The sequence below is a fragment of the Octopus bimaculoides genome, chromosome 3, assembly GCF_046866305.1.
Source record: "Octopus bimaculoides isolate indiv1 chromosome 3, ASM4686630v1, whole genome shotgun sequence".
Classification (NCBI taxonomy): Eukaryota; Metazoa; Mollusca; class Cephalopoda; order Octopoda; family Octopodidae; genus Octopus; species Octopus bimaculoides.
Window position 1 is genome coordinate 10,867,570 of NC_142930.1, and position 25,489 is coordinate 10,893,058.

At 36.4% G+C, this 25,489-nt stretch overlaps 1 protein-coding gene across 2 annotated transcripts in view; it reads left to right on the forward strand.

Annotated features, from left to right (window-relative positions):
• Positions 1-23,578, forward strand: part of LOC106883949 (DNA repair protein Ku80) — a 41,266-nt gene extending 17,688 nt beyond the window's left edge. For both annotated transcript variants that reach the window (XM_014935103.3, XM_089348561.1), the window contains exons 8-19: positions 1,476-1,611; positions 4,615-4,715; positions 7,138-7,200; positions 9,167-9,304; positions 13,063-13,168; positions 13,471-13,519; positions 16,577-16,646; positions 17,474-17,649; positions 18,579-18,624; positions 20,933-20,996; positions 22,840-22,955; positions 23,468-23,578. In XM_014935103.3, the coding sequence (XP_014790589.1) occupies positions 1,476-1,611; positions 4,615-4,715; positions 7,138-7,200; positions 9,167-9,304; positions 13,063-13,168; positions 13,471-13,519; positions 16,577-16,646; positions 17,474-17,649; positions 18,579-18,624; positions 20,933-20,996; positions 22,840-22,955; positions 23,468-23,482 (1,080 nt within the window). In that variant the 3' untranslated portion in view covers positions 23,483-23,578. The remainder of the gene's footprint in view (positions 1-1,475; positions 1,612-4,614; positions 4,716-7,137; positions 7,201-9,166; positions 9,305-13,062; positions 13,169-13,470; positions 13,520-16,576; positions 16,647-17,473; positions 17,650-18,578; positions 18,625-20,932; positions 20,997-22,839; positions 22,956-23,467) is intronic.
• Positions 23,579-25,489: the final 1,911 nt, after the last annotated feature.

Genomic DNA, 25,489 nt, shown 5'->3' on the forward strand with positions numbered 1-25,489 from the left:
CTCAAAAGAAACATAGTAATGAAGGGGTTAAACATAGCTGATTAGCACTTCAAAATAATGAAAAAAAATTTCAAGCCATTATCGAGATTTATATTCTTGGTGAGCAGGAAACTTTCACTGGGGTTAATACTCCATTTATTTGGAACCCAATGTGTATAGTCTATTTTTATGGATAAAGCAGATCGCTGATGTGGCTGATGACAGTACCGCCGATTGGCACTCGTGCCACTGGAGCGTTAAATGTACATCCGAGCGTGATCATTGCCAGGGCCATGGATTGGCTTCCGTGCTGGTGGCATGTAAAAAGCACTATTCGAGCGTGATCGTTACCAGTGTTGCCTTACTGGACTTATGCTGGTGGCACGTGAAAAAATATTCAAGCGTGGTCATTGCCAGTGCTGCCGGACTGGCTCCTGTGCAGGTAGCATGTAAAAAACACCTTTTGAGCATGGTCGTTGCCAGAACCGCCTGACTGGCCCTCATGCTGGTGTCACATAAAAAGCACCCACTATACTCTCAGAGTGGTTGGTGTTAGGAAGGGCATCCTGCTGTAGAAGCTTTGGCAGATCAGATTGAGCCTGGTGCAGCCTCTGGTTCACTAGTCCTCAGTCAAACCATCCAACCCATGCCAGCATGGAAAGCGGACGTTAAACGATGGTAATGATTAGATTTAGACCTCGAGTATTTGATATACATTTTAAAATATTTGTTCACATTAGCATAAGAAAATAAGTCACTTGAAATTAGAGCCAACCCCAAGCTCTTCTGTAACTCTAGGTGCCATTGTGGTGATAAATTGATACTCAGTAAAATAAGGCTTGTTTGATCAAACCTGAAGAAATAAAGTAGACCTTAGTAGGATTTGAACTCATTACTATATGACAACAGACTAGGATGGTGTAGAGTATTTACTTTGCTGTTCATATTTTGTCATTAATTTACCAGTTATTTTTAGCTCTCCTCATCATCATCATCAACGTTTAACGTCCGCTTTCCATGCTAGCATGGGTTGGACGATTTGACTGAGGACTGGCAAGCCAGAAGGCTGCACCAGACTCCAATCTGATCTGGCAGAGTTTCTACAGCTGGATGCCCTTCCTAATGCCAACCACTCTGAGAGTGTAGTGGGTGCTTTTACGTGCCACCGGCACGAGGGCCAGTCACACAGTACTGGCAACGGCCACGCTCAAAAGGTGTTTTTTACGTGCCACCTGCACCGGAGCCAGTCCAGCGGCACTGGCAATGACCTCGCTCGAATGATTTTCTAGCGTGCCACCAGCACAAGTGCTGGAAGGCAACACTGGTAGCGATTACGTTCTAATGGTGCTATTTACAGGCCACTAGCATGGAAGTCAGACAGCTCCTCTGAGTTACTGTAATTGAATTTAGATGATTTATTGACTGAACTGTATTAACAATTATTCCAATTATTTGAACGAAATTCAACTTTATGTTTATTCTGTTGTTTCATTTAGTTGAAAAGTTACAAGCCTGCTCAAAGCTGGAAGAAAGTTTTTGCTAATGATCAAGATGCTGCACTCAAAGAAGCAAGAACTTTGCATTTGAATGATGAAAATGAAACAGAAATTGAGCATGAGGACACTATTCCTGGTAATTTTGCTATTTTGGTTTTATTTTTAAGTTTACATGCAAGTAATTTTATCATAAAGACCACCACCACTACCATCATCATTGTTTTAATGCCCGATTTTTCTTGTTTGCATGGGTCAGATGGAATTCATTGATGCAGATTTACTATAGCAGGATGCCCTTCTTGTCACCAATCTTTATTTGTTTCCAAGCAAGCTGATATTTCTTATACACAACAAATTGTGATATAATTGTAATCTACACTATCTGAAATGTGTTTGTAGGAAATTTCATTGCAAAATATACATTTTTCAGAAAGTTATAAGGAAACAAATCTGGTGATAGTGGGGCACCTTCTATAGTTATGCCTCACAACAATAAGTATATTAAAACTACTTTCTTTATCTAGCTTCCTATTTCTTCAACAACACCCAACAAATATGAAAGCATACTGGAATCAACATAATTTGGCTGATGCTGGATTAAACTTATAATTTCTAGAAATAGCATTGCAAATATTTTAGCATTAGATATTAAAAAAACACTGTGTCATAGTGAATAAAAATTAGTTTTGAAATCCTTAATAATAAAACATATTCAGAAACCACATTTTGATAAAAATATATTAAAATTGAAATTTATAAAAATTGTCTAGATAACATAGACTTTAATAATTGCTTACTGTTAATAAAAATTACATAAACCAAACTAATAGTAAGCAGCTTTCTTTATTATAGTATAAATGTAATTAATATTATGTAAATTTGTATTTTAAATTATATTCATTGCTGGTCAACCAGGGATTAAAAGGTAAAACCCCTTTGCTTTTTGGCATATATTAACAATTCTGTATAAATGTAGAAATTTTGAATTGTACAGTACATTCTAAAGCCATATCATTTTGATTACAACTCATTGGTTTAGAAATAATGATGGCATTGAGCTATTGGGGCATAAAGTGAACTTTTAATTCACTGCCTTCATGCCATAGAGACCAGCATGAGCAAAGTGATAAGGTCTATCAGAGTTTTAGAATATAATAATCAATGTTAGTACTGCCTGACTGGCCTCCGTAGGATTTTCAAGCGAGATCGTTGCCAGTGCCCCTGGACTGGCTTGTGTGGGTGGCACATAAAAGACACCATTTCGAGTGTGGCCGTTGCCAGTATCGCCTGACTGACCTTCATGCAGGTGACACGTAAAAGCACCCACTACACTCTCTGAGTGGTTGGCGTAAGGAAGGGCATCCAGCTGTAGAAACTCTGCCAAATTAGATTGGAGCCTGGTGTTGCCATCCGGTTTCACCAGTCCTCAGTCAAATCGTCCAACCCATGCTAGCATGGAAGGCGGACGTTAAACGATGATGATGATGATGATGATGATGATGATGATTGTTTTTGGTATTGTACATTAAATTCTAAAGATTGTATTCAAAATAGATTTAAAATATATAAAATGAGTACCGACCAGAGATTTCATTACCTTCATGTGCTCAGGACAGCAGATCCGTTTCAAGAAGAAGAAACTTCCTCTGAGCAATGAAAAGTGGAACGGCTATTGGGAAGTGGCTGCAGATTCACCAGGGTGCCAGGGACTCCTTCCCATCCTAGTTATGACAAAAAAGGGACATTTTAATGTGGTGTGAAAGAAAGAAAGTGGTGAATCTAGTCTAGTTAATGGTTCCTCATGAAGATAACATGGATGCCGCTTGGGCTTGAAAGACTGACCGTTATGTAAACCTCTTTGAGGAATGTGAAGATGCAGGCTGGAAAGTAGAGCATTTTCCAATCGAAGTTGGATGTAGAGAATTTGTTGGGACACAGTGTTAGGTGACTGTTGTTATCATTAGGCCTAATTCATAGTAAAGTAAATACTGCCATGACCGATATCCAAACTGCAGTGGAAAAGGCTTGCCATGGGATTTGGTTAAAAAGAGATGAGCGATGGCTAGAAGAATATTGAGCTTTATTTGATAACCAGTTGATCTAGCAAGTGAAGTCACATATCAATGAGGTGGGGCCAGTGCGCAATGATGCTGTCAAGAAGTAGGCCCTGAAATGGCACGCATTCTCTCCTGGTGACCCCATACACTTGTTGGCTTCCAGTATGCAGAGCTTTCGACTGGTAGTATTTGCATGTGCAAGTTGTTTGCAAAACATGGAGTATAAGAGCTGAAAGTAATTGATCATTAAAAGTATTACTTGATATATGCAAGGGGTAGCTGTGATGATATGTAATGGAGTGGTGTTGTAGAATTGGTGTGCCTTGGTTGTAGAGAGTGCACACAATGTAGCAGAAAAAGACTTAAAATGAAAAAGATCACTTGGGCTGTTTTATGTACATACTCTTTTACTCTTTCACTTGTTTCAGTCATTTGACTGTGGCCATCCTAGAGCACCGCCTTTAGTTGAGCAAATTGACTCCAGGACTTATTCTTTGTAAGCCTAGTACTTATTCTATCGGTCACTTTTGCCAAACTGCTAAGTTATGGGGACGTAAACACACCAGCATCGGTTGTCAAGCGGTGTTGTGGGGACAAACACAGACACACAAACATATACGCACATACATATATATATATATATATATATATATATATACATATATACGACGGGCTTCTTTCAGTTTCCGTCTACCAAATCCACTCACAAGGCTTTGGTCGGCATGAGGCTGTAGTAGATGTCACTTGCCCAAGGTGCCACGCAGTGGGACTGAACCCGGAACCGTGTGGTTCGTAAGCAAGCTACTTACCACACAGTCACTCCTACGCCTATATGTCTTTGTCATTTCAACTTGGAGAAAGATATTAAAAGTACAACAAAGAAGAGGGTTACTATACAACAACCCTTTTCTTTGTTTTAAAAATTTAAATTCAGTATTTTTCTAAAAAAATATATATTTTCTTTTCAGGAAAGATTTAAGGTATAAACTCATTTTACAATCTTAATGTATGAATATTTTATTGTGCTGTGTAATATTTTGTTCTATTGTGTCATAAAATGACATATTTTAATTTTTTCTTAGGTTTTTACTATGGCTCTACTCTTGTTCCTCTCTCTGAAGAGAGTGAAAAATATAAAAGCACAAAATGTTTTACAGTACTTGGGTTTACATCCAAGGAAAATGTAAGTAAAACTGTTAGTAACTTACTCTTATCAGATGTAAGCTTTGCTGCAGTAGTTTACTCTGAGTTTTACTTTCAAATACAAAGTCTTGGTTTTATGTAGGCTTTATCACAGGGATGTGTCATCTGGGTTGACAAGGTGAGCACTAATGCTTACCCACACTAAAACAACGAATATTATCAAATATAGTTTTATTATAAAAATGCTAATTTACTGCATTCTTCTTCTCCTCCTCCTCAGCAACCACGCAGGGGCTCCTTTGTGGCTCAATTGCCTTACAATAAAAGTTGTATCATCTGTTCATCTTCCTGTCATAAATTCAAACTGCATTTCATTATTCTTCACTTTATCTTCTGCTCTAATACTCTAACATTCCTTTTTTATACCTTCATTATACACTGAACTGCAAAAGAAATGCGAAACATGACTGTGAAATATGTTTTAGTTTCATTAGTCAGAGATAAATTTTGATAAATCTGATAAAGTCAATTTCTTGGATGCACCTTGACCACAGTCTATGGTTTGTTGTCATGTATTATGGTAGTGGGTGGATCCAGCACATTGAGATTGTAGGGCATGATATGTTCAAAACTGTGTATACACTCACTTGGTGTTCAAAACGGCCATACACCGTTGGTACATGGAGTACATGAAGCAGTTCACAAAAGCCATTGGCACCTATGCCCACACCCTGAGGAAAGCTGCCTGCAGTTCCACATTAGTTGTCAGCCTTGGGACCACTAGGTTCAGCCGTCTCTGGATTTCATCCCACAAGTGTTCAGTTGGGTACAAATCCAGGCTGAGAGCTGGCTACGTCTTGGTTCTGATGTTGTGGCAACGCAGGAAGTGCATGGTGACCCGGGCCATGTGGGAGGGAGTATTGTCCTGCTGGAACACGTGGCTATGTTGATGTGTGAAGAAAGGTATAATGTGAGATCTTTGGAGTTGTGGTGCCATTCCCTCTGTCTGCACCAACATTTTGGAACACATGGGGCCCAATTCTCTGATTCAGGCCTATAATACCCCAAATCATGATGCTTTGGCCACCCTACATGTTTCTCTCCATGATACATGTGTCTCTGTAGCATTCACCCTTCCTACTCCACACCCTCACTCTACCATCCGAGGTGGCAACGCAGTACCAACGCTCATCAGGAAGACTATCAACCTCCATTGTTGATGCCGCCAATGTTCGTGATCCAACAGTTGTGCCTTTTCATGGAGTGTCATAACCTTTTTCTGGTGCTTAGGTTCACTGCCAGAAGTCTTAGAAGGTGAGGGGAATTTGGGTGGCATCTTAGAGCTTTAATAACATGTTGCAAAAAACACAGCGCTCAACAAAATACTAGAGATAGCTACTGGACACAGTTTTTCCAAAGAAAAAAAACCTACAAAAAAATCTTTATTGCATCTGATATGCGCATACCACCAATGGGAGGTTGAGCAGAGATTATAGATAATCATGGTTTTGAAAAATTTAGTTTGTATTACCACTTGATACAAACTAAATTTTTTTTTGGAAAAACTGCGTCCAATAGCTATCTCTAGTATTTTGTTGAGTGCTGTGTTTTTTGCAGCATATTATTAAAGCCCTAAGATGCCACCCAAACGCCCTACACCTTCTAAGACTTCTGGCAGTGAACCTAAGCGCCAGAAAAAGGTCATGATGCTCCACGAGAAGGCACAACTGCTGGATATGTTCTGGGAAGGTAAAAGTTACGCTGCAGTAGGTTGCTATTATGTTGTCAATGAAAGCACCATATGCTACATACTATATAATCTATACTATAATAATGAGAGAGAGAGGGACCAGCAAGTAACCTAATTTCAATGAGGCTACATTGGCTCATGACCTTAAAAATTATCCTGTTGAAATAAACATTGTGCATGATCAAATGTAGCGATAATTTTAAAAAATGCACTGGTAGTCGCTATACTAATTAGCAAGCTTTGATTGAAAGGAAGAATAAGAGATACAAGATACTGTGTACTTGTATTTGAAAAAAAAAAAATTAAGCGACATGATGCACGGCTATTCTAATTAGAGGGATCTTCAGCTGTCAACGGATGTCCGGTAAACTGGCAAATACAGTATATTATTATTAATAATTTAGCCTTAAAATGTGTGGAAAAGTATATATTGCCAGAAAAAATGCCATAAAAAATTGCGGACGATGTTTACAATTCTGTGAATATGCAGTTGTTTCCACGAACAATTACCAGTTCCGAGAATAACCGGGACCATGAATGCCAAACCATGAATAAGCGGGACTATACTGTAAATACTGAGGTTGATTTGTTTGACTAAAGTTCTTTAGCATGGCTTCAGTCTGGCTGAAATAAGTAAAAAATAAAATATATGATGTTAAGAGAATCAATAAAAAGTAAAATTATTTGCATTATTTTTTTTTTGTTGCTGCAGGTTCCAGCTTATAGTTACATGGGAGATAATACTATGTATGTAATAGCAGAACCAAATGATCAAGTATGTTATTTAATATTTTTGTAATTATTGCCATTAAAATAAAGACGTTTTCATTTGTAAATGAAAAAAGTGCTTTGCACAGCATTTAAATGCATCTGTTGGGATAATTGAAAAAAATGAATATTTTTCTTTTCATAATAAAGTAATTTGCTTCTGAAGATTCAGATTATAATTCAAAATTCGTCATCATTGTTGTCACTATTGTTGCCATGGTCACTGCCACCATTGTCATTTTATGTTTGCTTTCCTTGCTGGCATGTTTCAGATTGTAGTAACGCCTTAATAGCAGAAGACATTTCCGGTAAGCTTATCCATGCATGCGCAGGGACTAGTTCCGGAAGGAACACGGGAAGAGTCTCGTGCGCATGCGTGGTCATTCGAGATCCAAGTTTCGCGCCCTTATTCATTCTCTTTCTCGGCCGGCCGGCAATGAGCTCAGACGTACAAGCAGCCTGTCTCCAACATTCCAACTCTGGAGACAGCTCTTTCCAACTCTGGAGACAGCTCTTTCCAACTCTGGAGACAGCTCTTTCCAACTCTGGAGACAGCTCTTTCCAACATTCCAACTCTGGAGCTAGACAAATAACCACCAACATCAATGACGGCGTCTCAGCAACCAAAGGGCAAAGTGCTGCCTATTTCCTCTGTAAATAAATATTGTTGTGTTGATGGTTCAGAATCTGCATTCCGTTGTTTCTTCTAGAAATTTAATGTACGGAAGCGGTGTACACCTAATGGTGTATAACCACTTTCCTACAAGATAATTCAACAGGATTCAGTGGTCAAAGGTTTCTATAGCTGGATAACATCAGCTACTTTACAGAGTGTACTGGACACATTTTCTTGTAATATCAGCACTACAGAGATTGCCTTGCCTTTAGCAAAACAAAAGAGCCATCTTCGGCTCTGAGTTGTCACTGTTTGAATTGATTACCAAACAGAGTGTAGTAGGTGCTTGTTGTAGCACCAGCAGTTGGGGGTCACCATGTAGCTTGTGAAATGAAAGGGAGGATGGTAGAAAGGAATAAATTTGTGAGAGGATGGTAATGACCAGGAACATTCTCTGTGGGACAAGCCCATTGTAGTTCAGGCTTCCGCTGTTAGAAGCCTCTTGATGCGACCCTCAGGCATCAGTCTGCTGACCAGTGTCATTGGGTGGAGTCGTGCTGCCATGTGGTGTGTCTTTGTTTTGCAGTGCTTCTCCTCTGTTCATCGATTTTTGCAATGACTGAAATGAAGGAACAAAATGTGCTTCTGTGAAATTCTGTTTTCTGCTGTGGAAAACGGCGGCCAAAGCAGTTGTCAAGCTTCAAACAACTTACAAGGATGCTGCCATGTGCAAAATACAGGTTTACAAGTGGTGTTCACGCTTTAATATTAAGTGACTAAAATGATATTGTGAAACTCCTGTTTCTCTTTGGTACTCCCTTGTCAGAGTGTTGGGGTGGGAATAGGAGACGTGAAGAGGATAAGTAATGTTAAAGGTTAGTGTGAAAAAGAGAGGGAGTGGACAAAGTGGAAATGGTAACGAGGTGGGTTGAGTAGGTGGATCCAGTAATGGAATGGATCAGTTCATCTGCCATGTCAGCATGGGTTGGATGGTTCATTAAGGTTCAAGACAGATTTTATTGGGGTTACACAGGTTTATTGTTGAGAGAAAGTAGGGACATTGTTAGGGAAGTGTGTAATAGATGGGAAGTGAAAAGTAACATCAGGGTTTTAGTGAGAGTTAGAGATTGATAAGCCAGTGAGGAGGGTTGAGTAATAAAAAAAAAGATATAATGTTAATTATAAGTTGTGGGTGTATTTTCTTGAAGATCTATATGTATACGTCAATCTATAGTCACTTAGTTTCTCTTCATTGATGTTAATTTTGTTTTTTCTTATTCTTTTTAAAAAATTTTTAAAATCTCAAATGACGTTTTTCTTATACTAAATATAAATGTTATTTTTTTTCTTCCTAAAGGTAATATCTGTTGCGTTCTCAGCTTTGGTTAATGCATTATTTGAAACTAATATGCTTGCTATTGTAAGAAGAGTTTATGATGCACGTTCAGGACCTCGAATTGGTTGTCTTAAACCACATATCAAAAATGATTATGAGGTAAGGGAGATTTATTCTTTATTATAATGATTGGCTGTCATCATCAGTAGGTCTGTTTCTCTATAGAGGAAGCGTCTGTAATGTAGATTTTTTTTCTGAAGACATGATTCTTATGTCATTTCATATGTAAGACCTTTTAAATCCCAGTTTATTTCATTTAGCTTACCTTTTATATTCAATTTGAAATACCTTTGTACCAAACATGTTACCCATTTTCACATCATTGAATACATAGGCTAATGTCTTGCATATTTTTTAATTACAGTAATCCCTCGACTATCACAGGTGTTACATTCCAAAACCTCCCACAGAAATAATTAAAATCTAAAAAAATCTAAATTATTATTGACTGCAGAAACCCATGATATACTGAGGATTCTGCGATATAAATTTACATGTTCTTTTTTACTTTTACTTGTTTCAATCATTTGACTGTGGGGCACCACCTTTAGTCGAGTAAATCAACCCCAGGACTTATTCTTTGTAAGCCTAGTACTTATTCCATCAGTCTCTTTTGCTGAACCACTAAGTTACGGGAATATAAACACACCAGCATCAGTTGTCAAGCGATGTTGGGGGAGACAAACACAGACACACAAACATATACATGCACATACATACATATATATACGACGGGCTTCTTTCAGTTTCCGTCTACCAAATCCACTCACAAGGTTCTGGTTGGCCTGAGGCTATAGTAGAAGATACTTTCCCAAAGTGCCACACAGTGGGACTGAACCTGGAACCATGCGGTTGGTAAGCAAGCTAGTTACCACACAGCCACTCCTGTGCCTATATATTAGCCAGAACAATCTGTGATGTACTGAGTACGTGATAGGTGAACCACAATACGGCGAAGGATTACTGCATTCCATTTGTTGTCAGTTTAGATAACTACCATCAACAGATCTCATTTTGATCTCATCACTTTTATATGGTGTTAAGCTTCTGATACATGTAATCAAATAATCTAGCCATTATAAAGAAAGCATCATGACCCTAAAATTCTTCCTATCTTGTACATGTTATATTATCAGTTCCAACACTAGAATTAAATTGCCAAACCGTCAGAGTGTAAGTATCTTGAGAGAAAAGCTGAACATTAGAAGCATCAGTTGTGGTGTGCAAGAGAGATGATTGCGCTGGTATGGACATGTGGTGAGAATGGATGAGGATAGCTGCGTGAAAAAGTGCCACACCCTAACAGTTGAGGGAACCCGTGGAAGAGGTAGGCCCAGGAAGACCTGGGCTGAGGTGGTGAGGCAAGACCTTCGTACATTGGGCCTCACCGAGGCGATGACTACTGACCGAGACCTTTGGAAATGTGCTGTGCGTGAGAAGACCCGGCAAGCCAAGTAAGATTGTTGCCAGTGCCCCTGGACTGGCTCTTGTGCGGGTGGCACATAAGATGCACCATTTCGAGCGTGGCCGTTGCCAGTATCGCTTGACTGGCCTTCGTGCGGGTGACACGTAAAAGCACCTCCTACACTCTCTGACTGGTTGGCGTTAGGAAGGGCATCCAGCTGTAGAAACTCTGCCAAATTTAGATTGGAGCCTGGTGTTGCCATCCGGTTTCACCAGTCCTCAGTCAAGTCGTCCAACCCATGCTAACATGGAAAGCGGACGTTAAACGATGATGATGATGATGATGATGATGATATCCAGCAAAGTAAACAAATATTCACTGCTCTTACTCTGACTACTTACAAAGCATATAGTAAACTTAAACTGTAAGTGTTTAAATTTGTACAGTCTGTATATCTGTATATCCATTGATATACATTGACTTCCAATTTGTTTCCTTTTGGGCTTTGTACACTTTTACTGATAGAATCTTAGTCTTGTTTATGTTCATCTTCAGACTCATTCTTTTACACTTTTAAGTTATTTTATAATGATTACATTGAGAATCTGGTCATAAGTGTAACATTCAATTTGACAAATTACATTCATCATCATCATCATCATCATCATCATCATCATCATCATCATCGTTTAACGTCTGCTTTCCATGCTAGCATGGGTTGGACAATTTGACTGAGGACTGGTGGACCAGGAGGCGACACCAGGCTCCAATCTGATTTGGCAGAGTTTCTACAGCTGGATGCCTTTCCTAACGCCAACCACTCCGAGAGTGTAGTGGGTGTTTTACTTGCCACCGGCACGAGGGCCAGTCAGGCGGTACTGGCGACGGCCACGATGGAAATGGTGTATTTTACGTGCCATCTGCAGAGGAGCTAGTCCAGCGGCACTGGCAACAATCTCGCTCGAATGTCTTTTCACGTGCCACTGGTACAAGTGCCAGGGAGGCGACGTTGTTAATGATCAACGGCCATGAATGAATTAAAAAAGCAAAATGGTTCTAATGACCTACAGTTTTATTTTTCGTTATGGCTGTGGTGCATTGCAAGTAATAGCAAATGTACTGTCAGCCTGTGTTGAAAATGAATGACAGTGTAGTAACGCCTTACTAGCAGATGACCTTTCCGGTAAGCTTATCCACGCATGCGCAGAGATTAGTTCCGGAAGGAACACGGGAAGAGTCTCGTGGGCATTAGAGATCCAAGTTTCGCGCCCTTATTCATTCTCTTTCTCGGCCGGCCGGCAATGAACCTGGACGTGTCAAGCAGTCTCTCCAACATTCCAACTCTGGAGACAGCTCTTTCCAACATTCCTACTCTGGAGCTAGACAAATAACCACTCAACATCATTGACGGCGTCTCAGTAACCAAAGGGCGAAGTGCTGCCTATTTTCTCTGTAAATAAATATTGTTGTGTTGATGGATCAGAATCTGCGTTCCGTTGTTTCTTCTAGAATTTAATGTATGGAAGCGGGTATACACCTAATGGTGTATAACCACTTTCCTATAACACCATTATAAGATTGATTACAGCAAAAGCATGACTATAACAGCAAAGCATTTATTTTCAGTATGAAAATATTTATTTTCGACTATGATAACTATTATTATTCTACAAGTTTTCTACATGAGAGTATTAATACGAGTGATTTAGTATCGAGTTAGGAAAGTATGCTGTGAGTATCAGGAATGTTCTAAAATTCTTGTTACCATTGAAATGTTGATACAATCTCAGACAGGTTCATCTGGTAGTGACTCACTGGTACCACGTGGATGACAAATGGATGGCAAATAAACATGAGAATTTATTAAATGAAAGACATGTAGACAGGCAGACTGGAAGGAAGGCACACATGTATTATTGGGGGTAAACTTAATGTAAGTCTAAAGTAATATGAATAAGTTTTGCTGTATGGCAATATATCACTAACAGATTGAAGAAGACAGTCAATGTTCTTTTTATACTTGTGGTTTCTCAATGACTGAGAATGTTTCTAGGTACCTGGTTTATCCATCTCTTCAACACAAATGGCATATACTGCAGTAAATGCTAAATGCTGAGTTGTGCTTTAATATTTCTAGTTTTCTTTTTAATGTTTATTTATTATCATTGTTTCTGTCAATCTGTTTTTCTATTCTCTGATTTTTCTCTGATATTTTCTATGTCATTGTTCCCATGTTTGAATTTGTTATTACAACCTATCAGTTTTTGTACCCGTATAACAATCATTTCTACTCAATGCACCTTGTCTGTTTTGCTCTATTACAGCTTTTCTTTTATCCACTAGGTATTCTCCCTGTGTTTTTTCTTGCAAACAACACTTCCATAGTTTATTTAATTTATATTTCTATTGTGGTTTACATGTAATTTGATTTCTTTTTCTTTCAATTCTTCAGTGTATGATATATTACGAATTACCATTTTATGAAGATATACTTAATTGTGAATTTGACCCACTACCAGTGGATAGCTGTGACACTCCGAAGAAGTTCAAACCATCAAGTAAGTTTGGAATCCTTTAGTGTTGTTTAGTCATTGATCAGCCCTGTATGAACAGACCTAAGCTCAAAGGAGTTCCGGCTATGTCTTTCTTGTATGTATCCAGGACTATGCCTTCCCTTTTTTAAAGATGGTGAGGGTGTGATTTGAGAGAAATTTGACTGCTATTTTTAGCTGGTTAAACAGCTACTTAGAAGCTCACTTAATGTAGTTTTTGATAATGTTAGCTGATATTTTTTGAATTAATGTAAATATTTAATGAAGTGTTAAATGGTATAATTATTTACATTTAAATCTTTTTACAGATGCACAGCTGAAGGCTATGGATAACTTGATTGACACTATGACATTTTCGTGAGTTTATTATACTTTGTCATTTAATCTTATCAAAATTAAGGTTTAAATAGTTCTTGCTACTTAAGCCTTGGTAGTCCTGATTGAGGAGATCTATGATCAAAGAATTTCCAAGCATGATCTTTTTATATACTGTATTTTCTGGTATACAACTTGATGTAGAAGATAGTGCAAACATGTAGTCCAAACATTCAAATGTTGTCACTATCTTTCCAAATCCTGCTGCATTTCACATGAAAGTTGTCGTCCTTCAAAATTGTCGTGGTGTATAAATTGATCCACCTTTTTTTGGCTGTAAATTTTGGTCTGAAAAATTTGACTTGTATGCCAGAAAATGTGTTATCTAGGATTATATTGACCAATATGTTCATTTTTTTTAAGACTTCAGGGTGTGGTTTAACCCTTTAGCATTTAAACAGGTCATATCTGGCCCAAATATTTTACCTGTTTTATATGTAAACCGGCCTGATGCACCCACTCACACAAACGCTACAATATCATTGTAAAAGTAAACAATGGTATCATCAACGTCTCAAAGTTATGAGATAATGCATCATTAATTCAAACAATGTGAATATATAAACATTACATTTGACAGAGCAATCAGAATGCTGAAGGGTTAAGGAAGGTTTTGGCTGCTATTGCTTGCAAGTTCAGCAATTATATAGAGGCCTCTCTTATTAATGTTATTATGTAGTCCTGATATGTAAACAATATTAACATATGACATGCTTATTTATCAAGAAAGGAGGTAGATGGTATTCTGTATTGTAAAATTGTTGGTGTACGAATTGGGATATAATTAAGTAGAAATAGGTTTGGAATGGCACCAGTACCTTTGCATTTGGTGACAATGCAAAGTAAGAGAAATAAAGATGTCACTTTTTGAGGTTGTCATAGGAAGTGAGTCTCTTTCTCACCTTTTCATCCCACGTCTTCCTGGGTATACCCCTTCCTCATGTTCCCTCTACAATTAGAGATCATCACCTCTTGATGCAACTTTTCATTCATATGCATTACATGGCCATAAAGCACAGTCTTCTCTCTTGCAGGCTATATCTGATGCCTCGTATACCCAGCTTTTTTTCTCAAATCATACTCTGTTGTATATGCACACTGACATTACCCATCCAGCAGAGCATACTGGTTTCATTTCTTTCAAATCTTCATATATCCTCAGTAGTCGTAGTCCATGTCTCACTGTAGCTTAGCTATTTGTTACAGGCATCATACAATCTGCCTTTCACTTTGAAGGAGAGGCCCTTTGTTACTAACAGAGGTAGTAGTTCTCTGAACTTTGCCCAGCCTATTCTTATTCTAGCAGCTATGCTTTTTGGAACAACCTCTCCCGCTACTAACTTGGTCACCTAAGTAGCAGAAACTGTCTACTACTTCTAAGGATCCATCCCTGACATTTGAAGGAATCTATTTTTTGAACATTTCTGGTGTTTAATGAACCTGCACATCTGTCACACGTAAAGACTATTTTCTCTGTTAGTTTTCCAGTGATAATGCTGCACTTCTTATGTGTCCATAACTTACACTGAGTACACTTTATGGAGTTTCTCCTGGCACCTTTTCTACATATCAAGCAGGGCCATCTCCCTGAAGAGATCTGTGATTTGTCTGTTTTCCTACTTATCAACACTTTGATCTTTGCTAAATTAACTCTAAGGCCCTTTGATTCCAATCCATGCTTCCATACCTAAAATTTCTTCTCTTGTTCTTGTAGTGATTCAGCAATAAGAACAAGGTCATCAGCATAGAGAACCTTCCAAGTGCAGCCAGTCTTAAATTCCTCAGTTATAGCTTGGCAGACCATGATAAATAAAAGGGGGCTAAGAACTGAACCCTGGTTGACTTCTACTTGTATATTAAACTCTTTGATATACTCATCGGCAACTCATAACTTATTAACAGCATCCGTGTACATGGCTTATACAGCTCTCACTAACCACTCATCTATCCCTAGCTTCCACATTGCTCACCAGATAAGGTAGTTGGGGACCCTGTCAAAGGCTTTCTCCATGTCAACAATGTTTATTTTTGGCCAAATATTTCTCCTGCAGTTGCCTCATCAGGAAGATAGCATTGGTGATGCTTCTCTTGACACAAATCCAAACTGCATCGCATCTATGTTAACTCTCTTTTTAATTAATTGAGCTATCACCCTTTTTGCAACTTTCATCACCTGGTCCAGCGATTTGATGCCTCTGTAATTATTTCTGTCTAGGGTATTACCTTTGCAGCAGTTGACTATAATGCTGCTACATCAATCATTGGGTATGACTTCTTTGTGGACAACCTGATTAATTATACGGGGTGATCAGGTCATACCCCACTCCACCAAATACTTTAAGCATCTCAGCAGTGATTCCTGATGGGCTGGAGGCTTCCCCTATCTTCATATCTTTAATCGCTTTATCTACTAAGCTACTGTCAATTTGAATAACCAGCCCCTTTGTTGGGTCCACATTAGGCAGGCTGTCCTTCTCTCCTGCATTCTCTACATTTAGTAACTTTTCATAGTGGCACTTCCAAGCCCCCTTCTTTGCAGAATTACTAACTACAAGGGAGCCATCAGCCATGCAAATGCATTTCTCTCCTACCACATCCCGATTTTCTCTGATACACTTGCCTTGCAATCCGGAACACCTCAAGCCTCTGGTCCTCACATTGGTAAACTTCCTCTTTTCTGCGTCTCCCTTGGCTAAGTATACCTATCTTCTAGCCTCCCTCCTGATATAGTTCTCTGCTACAACCATTCTTCCAGCCCTTCTAGGCCTGTTTCTTCACTCTAATAGTCTTGTCTACAACATCATTCCACGTTACCCTAGGTCTGGTTGGGATCACCACGTCACCCTATGTCTGGTTGGGGCTTTGCACCAGCCATGGATTTGGTCTGTGGCACTCAACAAGTTATGTAAAGAAATATATTTTAATTGTATAAATAAGATATCTTTGTATCTTCACTGTCTGAAACTGATTTATTCTCAGAAATTGTTGACTTGTTATAATATTTTGATATAATAAATCAAATATTTTATTTTTATTTAGTAATGAAGGAAAACACAAATTTTTAAATACAAAATACGTATCTACACCATCTTTGCAGAAATTTTATCAGGTATGAATTATTGATTGTTTATTACTTCATTCTTAAATTTTAGCAACATTTTATCTATCCTAATGCTCGGCGTTCATATTCTGTCTTTTGGGGGTCGATAAAACAAGTGCCAGTTGAGCACTGGGATTGAAATAATCAACTAACCCCCTACCCTGAAATTGCTGGCCTTGTGCCAAAATTTGAAATCACTATTAATTGATGTGATATTAATGTGATCTACAACAAGATTTGCTTTTAGTCAGTATTTTTGCAGTAGAAAATGAAAGAAATGAGTGGAGTAAATGTATAATTGTTTAATAAAGTAAATTAAAAAAAAAAAATTGATGTTAATATTGTTTTGGTCACAGGTGGTGAGCTGGCAGAATTGTCACTACACCAACTTTATATTCTGAGTTCAAATGCTGCCAGGGCCCACTTTGCCTTTTATCTTTTTGAGGTTGATAAAATAAGTACCAGTTGAACATTGGGGTTGATGTAATTGACTTACCCCACTCCTATGAAATTGCTGGCCTTGTGCCAACATTTGAAACCATTGTCTTGGTCTCTTAACTATTTAATGAACTGCTGCTAATGTTGTCTTGTTCTTCTTAAGTGAAAAATTATTTTATCAGCTAAACATTACATTATGCAGATGTTCTTAATATTAACATTGATATGCACATTTGAAAGAAACTGCACATAGTTCAGAAGATTAGTCAGATAAGATACTTTTTATTTTTTTTTATTATTGTTTAAAAAGTAATGTATTTTCTTAATATTATTCTTAATATTATTGATTCATTAAAATAATTTCTAATTTGAATTTGTTTTTGGTTATTTTGGCTCAGTGTTTTGAACAAAGAGTACTGGAATCTACAAAACCAATTCCTGAGTTGCCAACTAAACATGGAGCATCTTTTTTTGAAAATAAAGAAGCTGTGGAGAAAATCAAAGAAAATTTCACACTTGAAAATTTGAAGCCCAATAAAACAGAAAAGACCGGTGAAAAGCTGTTTGGCATTAAGTAAGTTTAATACTGATATTCTAAAAATATTTCTTTTCGGTTCCTCCAAAACATACTCATGCATCCACCCTTCTTCTCTTCCCATTATCCCTGGGAGGGTTTTGAGAGTAGAGACCTCAAGTATCTCCTTTGTAGGGTCTTATCAGAAGCAACCATTATTAAACTTACTGGCTGGATTCCCAAGTGTGACCAACTGAGACTATAGATATCTAACTGTTTTGTTCTTTGTCTATCTCTAGGTTCTTTGTCTATCTCTGTTAGATGGTTGACTCTGAAAGGACAAAAGGCAAAGTCGACTTGGGTGGCATTTGAACTCAGAACACAGAACTTATTGTATACAGTGTTTAGATGCACTACAACTCAGAGAAATTTACATTCATGCCTATTGCCTTGCAATATCCACTGTATATTTTATGGCTATCAAATTAGATAGCAACCCTGACAGAGTTATACATAAGCTTAACTGTGAACCCATTTAAAGTTAAAATTCACCAACTTAATTATACTTTTGGGAATAATCAGAGAAAATTCAATGCTACATAAATAACACAGGGATTAAAAAAAATTATTTCATAACATTTCATGTACCTTTTAGGGTTTGAGTAACCTTAATCAACTACCAAACATTCTTTGTATTGAAAAGATTGTTATACTGATGTACACAGAGATGATCTTAAATAAGCTCTACAATTTTTTGTGAATTATATAAAGGCTGTATTGTCATATGATAAATTGCAGAATTTGTAAATTCATTTTCCTGGTCTTTCTCAAACTATCCCCAGCCCAAATTCATCTTTGGATTGTCCTGTAGATAATTTATATTTCTTATTCTAAATTTTAGAATACTGCATTCCAGTAATATCAGTGCATGTTAACTATTTTAATAAAAATGTTATTTAATGTTAATGAATATACTACTTTTATTTTAGCTTAGATATGGATTCGTCTCAAATGAAAGCTTTGACTTCTGAGGAGGTAAAGAAATGCACACTATTTCTGATTTATTGCTCTCTATTAAATAGGAATAGAAAGAATTTTAAATGTATTTCTTACATCTATATTTTTTTATTGAAGAATATAAATTTTTATATCTGATTAACTGGACTAGTATTTTATTAAGAATATCAAGAATTACTAAAATATTTTCTGTGATATTTTTTATTTTTACATTGAAAATCACATAGTCTTTACTGTAAATATTTTGAACAATCCTCTAGTTATAACATGTCACTTTAATAATACGTGAGAGTATTCAAATTTAATTAGTGAGTAAAAAAATTGATGTAAAATGCTTTAAAATATCATATATATATTTGTTCTTAATCATGGTCTTGTAAAATGTGAAATACTGGTAATAGATAAGTTACAGTTGTATTTTTTGTGTGTATTAGAATAATAATTTTCACGAAGAAAGTGCTTTAACATTTTTAAATATTAACTTAAAATATATGTGTAGAGAAGTTACAGAAATGCAATGTATTTAATATATAGGTTATACACAGAAATTGATGCAGGAGTAGGATGGGTGAATGCATTATGTAGTTTTGGTACTGTTTCAATGTAATATATGTGTCATGAATGTGGTGGATGCACTGTTCTCAATATATATATGTATATATAAACAATTCTTATATAGAATATGTTATGCTTTAGAAAGAGTTAACAGTTGCTTACTTAAGAAGAAATATAACTTTTGTAATACAGCTTTGGAAATGGGAAAAATGGAGACTCTTCATTAAGATTTTACCTGATATTGCTAAGTCTGTTTGGGATGTTTATTATTCATAAATAGATGAAATGAGGTTTTTTTACTTGTTCCCTTCAGATATATAGACCTGTATTTTAGTATATTTGAAAGTGAATAAATGGTCAAATCTCCAATGCAAGATGTTTCTTTACAAGGAAGTTATACTGACTGAGTAGAAGGTTTTGAAGTTAGAGGCTCATAAAGCCTGTGTACAGAATTTGAATGTGGTGTGTTGACAGTTATAGAAGTAAATGTCATTGGATATGATTGTAAGCAGGATATGACAGCAATATAAAAATGTTAAAAGAGAAAAACTCAAGAACATATTTATTCAGAGTGATGGCTGGAATACCATCTAGTGCAGTTGTCTAGTTGGACAACAATGACCAGTTTGGTGGTTTTGGCAATAGTTGTGAACAAAGAAGAAAATCTTGGCGAAGATCTTTGTGTGTGCATCTGCATTAAGAATGGAACTCGAAAGTAAAGTTAGCTGTAAATATGACCGTTGTTTCTGATGGAGTATTCCTATTTTTTCACTACAAGGACACCAGTTGAAAATCAAGTATATTTGGCTGACAACCTTTATATAAAAGCCCATAATGAAAGAGACTGTATATCACACAAAGATTCTTCTTGGTGACGATCAGTTGATGTTGGAGAATGATTGTAGGCACTGTGATTTTTTTATTGCCAGCACATCATCATCGTTTAACATCTGTTTTTCATGATGATATGGGTTGGAAGGTTTGACAAGAGCTGGTCAGTCAGAGAGCTGTCCAGGCTCCAACTGTCTGTTTTGGCATAGTTTCTATGATTGGATGCCCTTCCTAACACCAACCACTTTACAGAGTGTGCTTTTTATGTGCCACTGGTATGGGTGTGTTCACATAGCACCTTATTTGGCATCGGCATGAGTGCATTTTACTTGGCACTAGCACCTGCAAGACAAAGACCTCTCGCCTGGGAGAGGGAGTGAGTCGTGGCCATAAAGGAATGCCTCTATGTATGGATGGACTGATTTTACTTAGCTTGACCTGTCTTGTCAAGTACAGCAAATCTCCGCAAGTCCCAGTCCCTTTTGTAAATTGTTTGGGCCTTTTAGTGATTGTAAAGTCAGTATGAAGAGATGAACATACAACAGGATTTACTTACCAAAATGCAAAGAGAATATTTTTGTTTTTTTACCTATCATTGATGTAACCATTGATAACTTTTCTGATATCACATAGCAGGTATAAAACTCCCTAGTTAGAAATATTCACAAAGTGCCACAACCTGAGAAATTTATGAACTTGATTTTTACTGATTTTGAAATTGTTATAGAATGACCTATGTTGCGTGGCCTAAGTGAGATTAAGACCAACTTTTCATATCCAAATGTAATTACCTAAATTGTTTAAATCTAATTAATTTTTCAAGGATTTGTAAATTTTCATATATTACTAAATTTTTTTAGAAACAATATTGAGCAAATTATTTTCTCTATATATACTACTAAGATTTCTTTGAATGTTTGTTATTTAACAATGCTTTCAGGCTCCCAATGATGCACCAAAGGGAGATTTCAAACAACTTCTTCTTGCTGGAAAATATTTTAAAGGTGAAAAAAAATTTCTGTTGTCTTGTATTTCATTTTATTGATCTTAAAAAAGTATATTATCCTTGCTTAATTAAAACTGGACAAATGATCTTGAAATTAGAACATGTCACAGGCAGGTTGACATAAGGAAATGAGGTTAACTGTGAAAACACCTTTGCCAAAAATTAACGCAAATTTATTCCAGTACATTCTAACATTGGAAATAAATGCAAAATTGTTTAAGAATGCTATCGTATAGTTGCTAATGTGAAAGCTTGTTGCAAACAAATGATTTTCTTTAGAGTATTTAAGCTAGAACATATAAGTTTAAAAAAAAATCTGATGTAAAAAGCAATTGTCCATTCTCTTATTTGGTTATTAATTGCATGTACTCAAGAAGACCCATACTCTGAAGCAGAAGTGTTTAGACCAGTCCTTCTGGTGGTGGGAAGCACTTGTGACAGTGCCATGTAAAAGCACCCATGCAATGCCACATAAAAGCACCCATGCAGTGCCTTGTAAAAACACCCATGTGGTGCCATGTAAAAGCATCCAGCACACTGTAAAGTAGTTGGCATTAGGAAGGTTATCCAGCCATAGAAACTATGCCAAATCAGACTGGAGTCTGGCGCAGCTCCTCAGCGTTCCAGCTCTGGTCAAACCGTCCAGCCCATGTGAGCATAGACAATTGATGTTAAATAATGATGATGATATTTACTTGCCTGTCTTTTCAAGTTGAAGATTCTCTTTGAATATTATATCCATTATCTCTTTTTTTTTTATTTAACAATATTTAACACACATGTGTACTTCTAGGAAAAGTATAAGTATAATTTTCTTGAATAAGATTAGACATGGTTGTGTGATGAAGAAGTTGGCTTTGCAGCCATTTGGTGTTGGGTTCAATTCCATTGTTTGGCATCTTAGGAGAATAACCATGGTATGACGAATGTTTTGTAATTGAAATTTGGTCGTCAAAACCATGTGGAAGCCCTTTTTAAATGTGTGTGTGTGTGTATGTATATATATATATATATATATACATACACACACATTATTATGATTGACCGTTGACTGAACACTATTCAATTTTTTTTCTCCGTGTTTTTCTCCTTGTCTCCGTATTCTTTCTGTTGAAGAGCGTAGCTCGAAACGTCAAAGACTTTCCGTATTCCCGAGCGTCATACTAATATATACTTTTGTTATTTACACCACCTGTCCTCGTCTGTTGTTATTTTTTGTATATTCTCCCATATATATATATATATATACACACACACACACACACACACACACACACACACACACACACACACACACATTTATATATATATATATATATATATACACACACATATGTGTGTGTGTGTTTTCACAGCACTGCTTTAGCATTAGTGATATTTGTTTGTGTCTGTCATAAACAATATGTCTTGCAGATCAGCAGTTTGATCTAATAAATCACTTCCATACACTTTTTTTAATTGTTAACAAATATTTCTTTTCCTCTAAACTTTTCTCTATGTCATGTTTCTTCTTAGTATTAAGAGAACTATCAATAATATTCCAATAACAAAACATAATCTCTTAAACAATACAACATTAATTCAAGTTGCATTAACGCTAAGTATACATTACAGTTTGTAATATTCACAAATTGTAAGTGGTGACAAGTTAAACACTTAGTTCAGTTGTTATAGTATGACAACTTCCAAGCCTCAGATCCTCACCAATTGAGTTTCATGTGTGTTGATTTTTCACATTTTTAATTTCTTACAGTCAGAAAGTTTTGTTTGAATAGGAAATTGATTGTCATTAATAGGAAGAAATATTCTGATTCTTGATATTATTCTTTTCTCGGGCAAAGATGATTCACATGATACTAAAAAATCTGAAGAGAATGCAGGACAAGACAAATCTGGTAGCCAGAGCCAAGAGTCTTCAAAACCAGATCAGCCTATGGAGGGCTCTGCAGATGATTTGGTGAGTTGTAAAGCCTACACAGAACTCTGAAATTGCATTTTAAGAAAGATTATTTATTGTATGGGCTTATGTGTTTGGAGTAGATAATTTATAGTTTTTAAGAACTAAATAGTCTATTATGAAGTGGAACTGAATCAAATTTCTCACTAGACCTCTTAAGACAAATATAATAACATTGTTTTCTACTCTAGGCACAAAGCCCAAAATTTTGGGGGAGGGGGCCAGTAGATTAGATCGACCCTAGTATACAACTGGTACTTAATTTATTGATCCTGAAAGGATGAAAGGCAAAGTTGATCTCAGCAGAATTTGAACTTCGAATGTAATGACAGACGAAATATTGCTAAGCATTTTGCCTGGCATGCTAACGATTCTGCCATTTCGCTGCCTTAATATAATAACATATTAGTGTATGTTATAGTCCAATAATAGAAAAGTGTATTAATTTTTGTAAAAAAACAATTATTTTAAGACTAATATTTATTTATAATGCATGTTTTGTTTAATTGCAGTTGGATGAAATGTGATGGCCTGTCAAACAGTTTATATTGAAGAATATAGAATTCTATTAAATTTACTTTTCCTTACATTGAAATAAAATATTATTGTTGTCAAAACCAAAATATAGTGTCTACATTATACACTGTATAATCTATACTTATGTAATTTCCTGTATGATATGTGATAAAAAATTGAAGATGTATCAAATATATTGTTTGCTTTAACTAGGAAAAGAATCTTTATAATTAAGAAGTGGGTCAAATGATAATTGGTGAGGTTTTTCTCCTTTCTCTAAACATTAGCAATGCCTTGCAGTGAAATAGCTTCAGCCAGGTATCAACACACATGAACTCACCTTGTCAAGAACTTATTCTATAGTGCTTTCCATCCCAATACGTAACACATTTCATTCAATTAATGAATTATATCAGTTGGGCAAGGTGAATGATCATCCATTTGAACTAAATTTGTAGAGGTTTGCATATTTATATAAGTTTGCTGTGAGAAGATGAGTGTTGAAGTTTTGTGCAAAGGACGTCAATGAAGCGACAAAAAGATTTCTTTTAAAAAGATTCACTTCAAGAAATAAAATGTATGTTAATTAGTCACAATTTTATTGATATGTACTTTTAGTTAAGAATACTTAAATTTATTAATTAAAAATACTAGTTCAAGATTGGTTTTTCTAAAATCAGTGCTAAGAGCACCGTCCGAGCATGATCATTGCCAGAGCAGCTGTCTGGCTTCCGTGCCAGTGGCACGTAAATAGCACCATTTGAGCGTGATTGGTACCAGCATCGCCTTACTGGCACTTGTGCCGGTGGCACGTGAAAAAACATTCAAGCGAGGTCGTTGCCAGTGTCGCTCCTGTGCAGGTGGCACATAAGATACACCATTTTGAGTGTGGCCGTTGCTAGTACTGCCTGACTGGCCTTCGTGCTGGTGGCACGTAAAAGCACCCACTACACTCTTGGAGTGGTTGGCATTAGGAAGGGCATCCAGCTGTAGAAACTCTGCCAAATCAGACTGGAGCCTGGTGTAGCCATCTGGTTCGCTGGTCCTCAGTCAAATCATCCAACCCATGCTAGCATGGAAGGCAGACATTAAACGATGATGATGATGGTGATGATGAATATAATTCATTTTGATATACTTCACAGCAACAAATATCAGTTTCATCTTAAACACTTAATATTTGAAGAATTCAAAATTGGTTGGTATCCAGTGTTAGTGTAATGAAATTACTAAGTTAAAAATGAGCAGTTACACTGGAAACTGTGATGATTTGTTCACTAGTCTAATCAATAAAGCTCATAATATATATGCCATTAAGGAGATGACAGAAAAGAAAATGTTCATAAAACATTAATGAGAATTAGCATTCTCTATATCTTACTTAACATGGTTACAATGTTGAAAGCATCTCGTATTGGCATATAGTGCTAAAGAGCACCTAAGTATATCAGTAGCAGGCAAAGAAGTACCTAGTGGTGGTGGTGTAATTGCTAAATTTAGATTTCTGCTTCTTTGAGTGTCAACAGTAGCAAGTAATCACTAGCAACCTCATGCTGAGACAAATTTAGCCTCAACTAATATAGAAAAATAGCGATTAACAAAAAAAAAAAAAAAAATAAAATCACTGATGTTGCATATAGCTAGTAGGCTGGGTAGAATTTGTTACAGAAGCAGTATTGGTTGAGAATAGCATTCTGTATATCTTCCTTAACGTGGATATACTGTAGAAGGCTAGAGAATGCTGATTTCAGTTAATACTGCTTCTGTAATAAATTATTGAGAATGTTTTCCAAATTTAGAATTAAGAATACTAGAATTTTCTGCATAACTAACTAGGAGGTTAATATATATTTCATAACAAAAAAGTAATTGTAACACTATGTACACACTATAAAATATTCAGTCTTTTTCAGTAAATTTTAAAAAATAGTGATTTGAATACTACATATATATATTTCTTGAATGTAAAGATTATGTTTATTGTATAGCCAGCAAAGATGGCTATATAATGTATATAA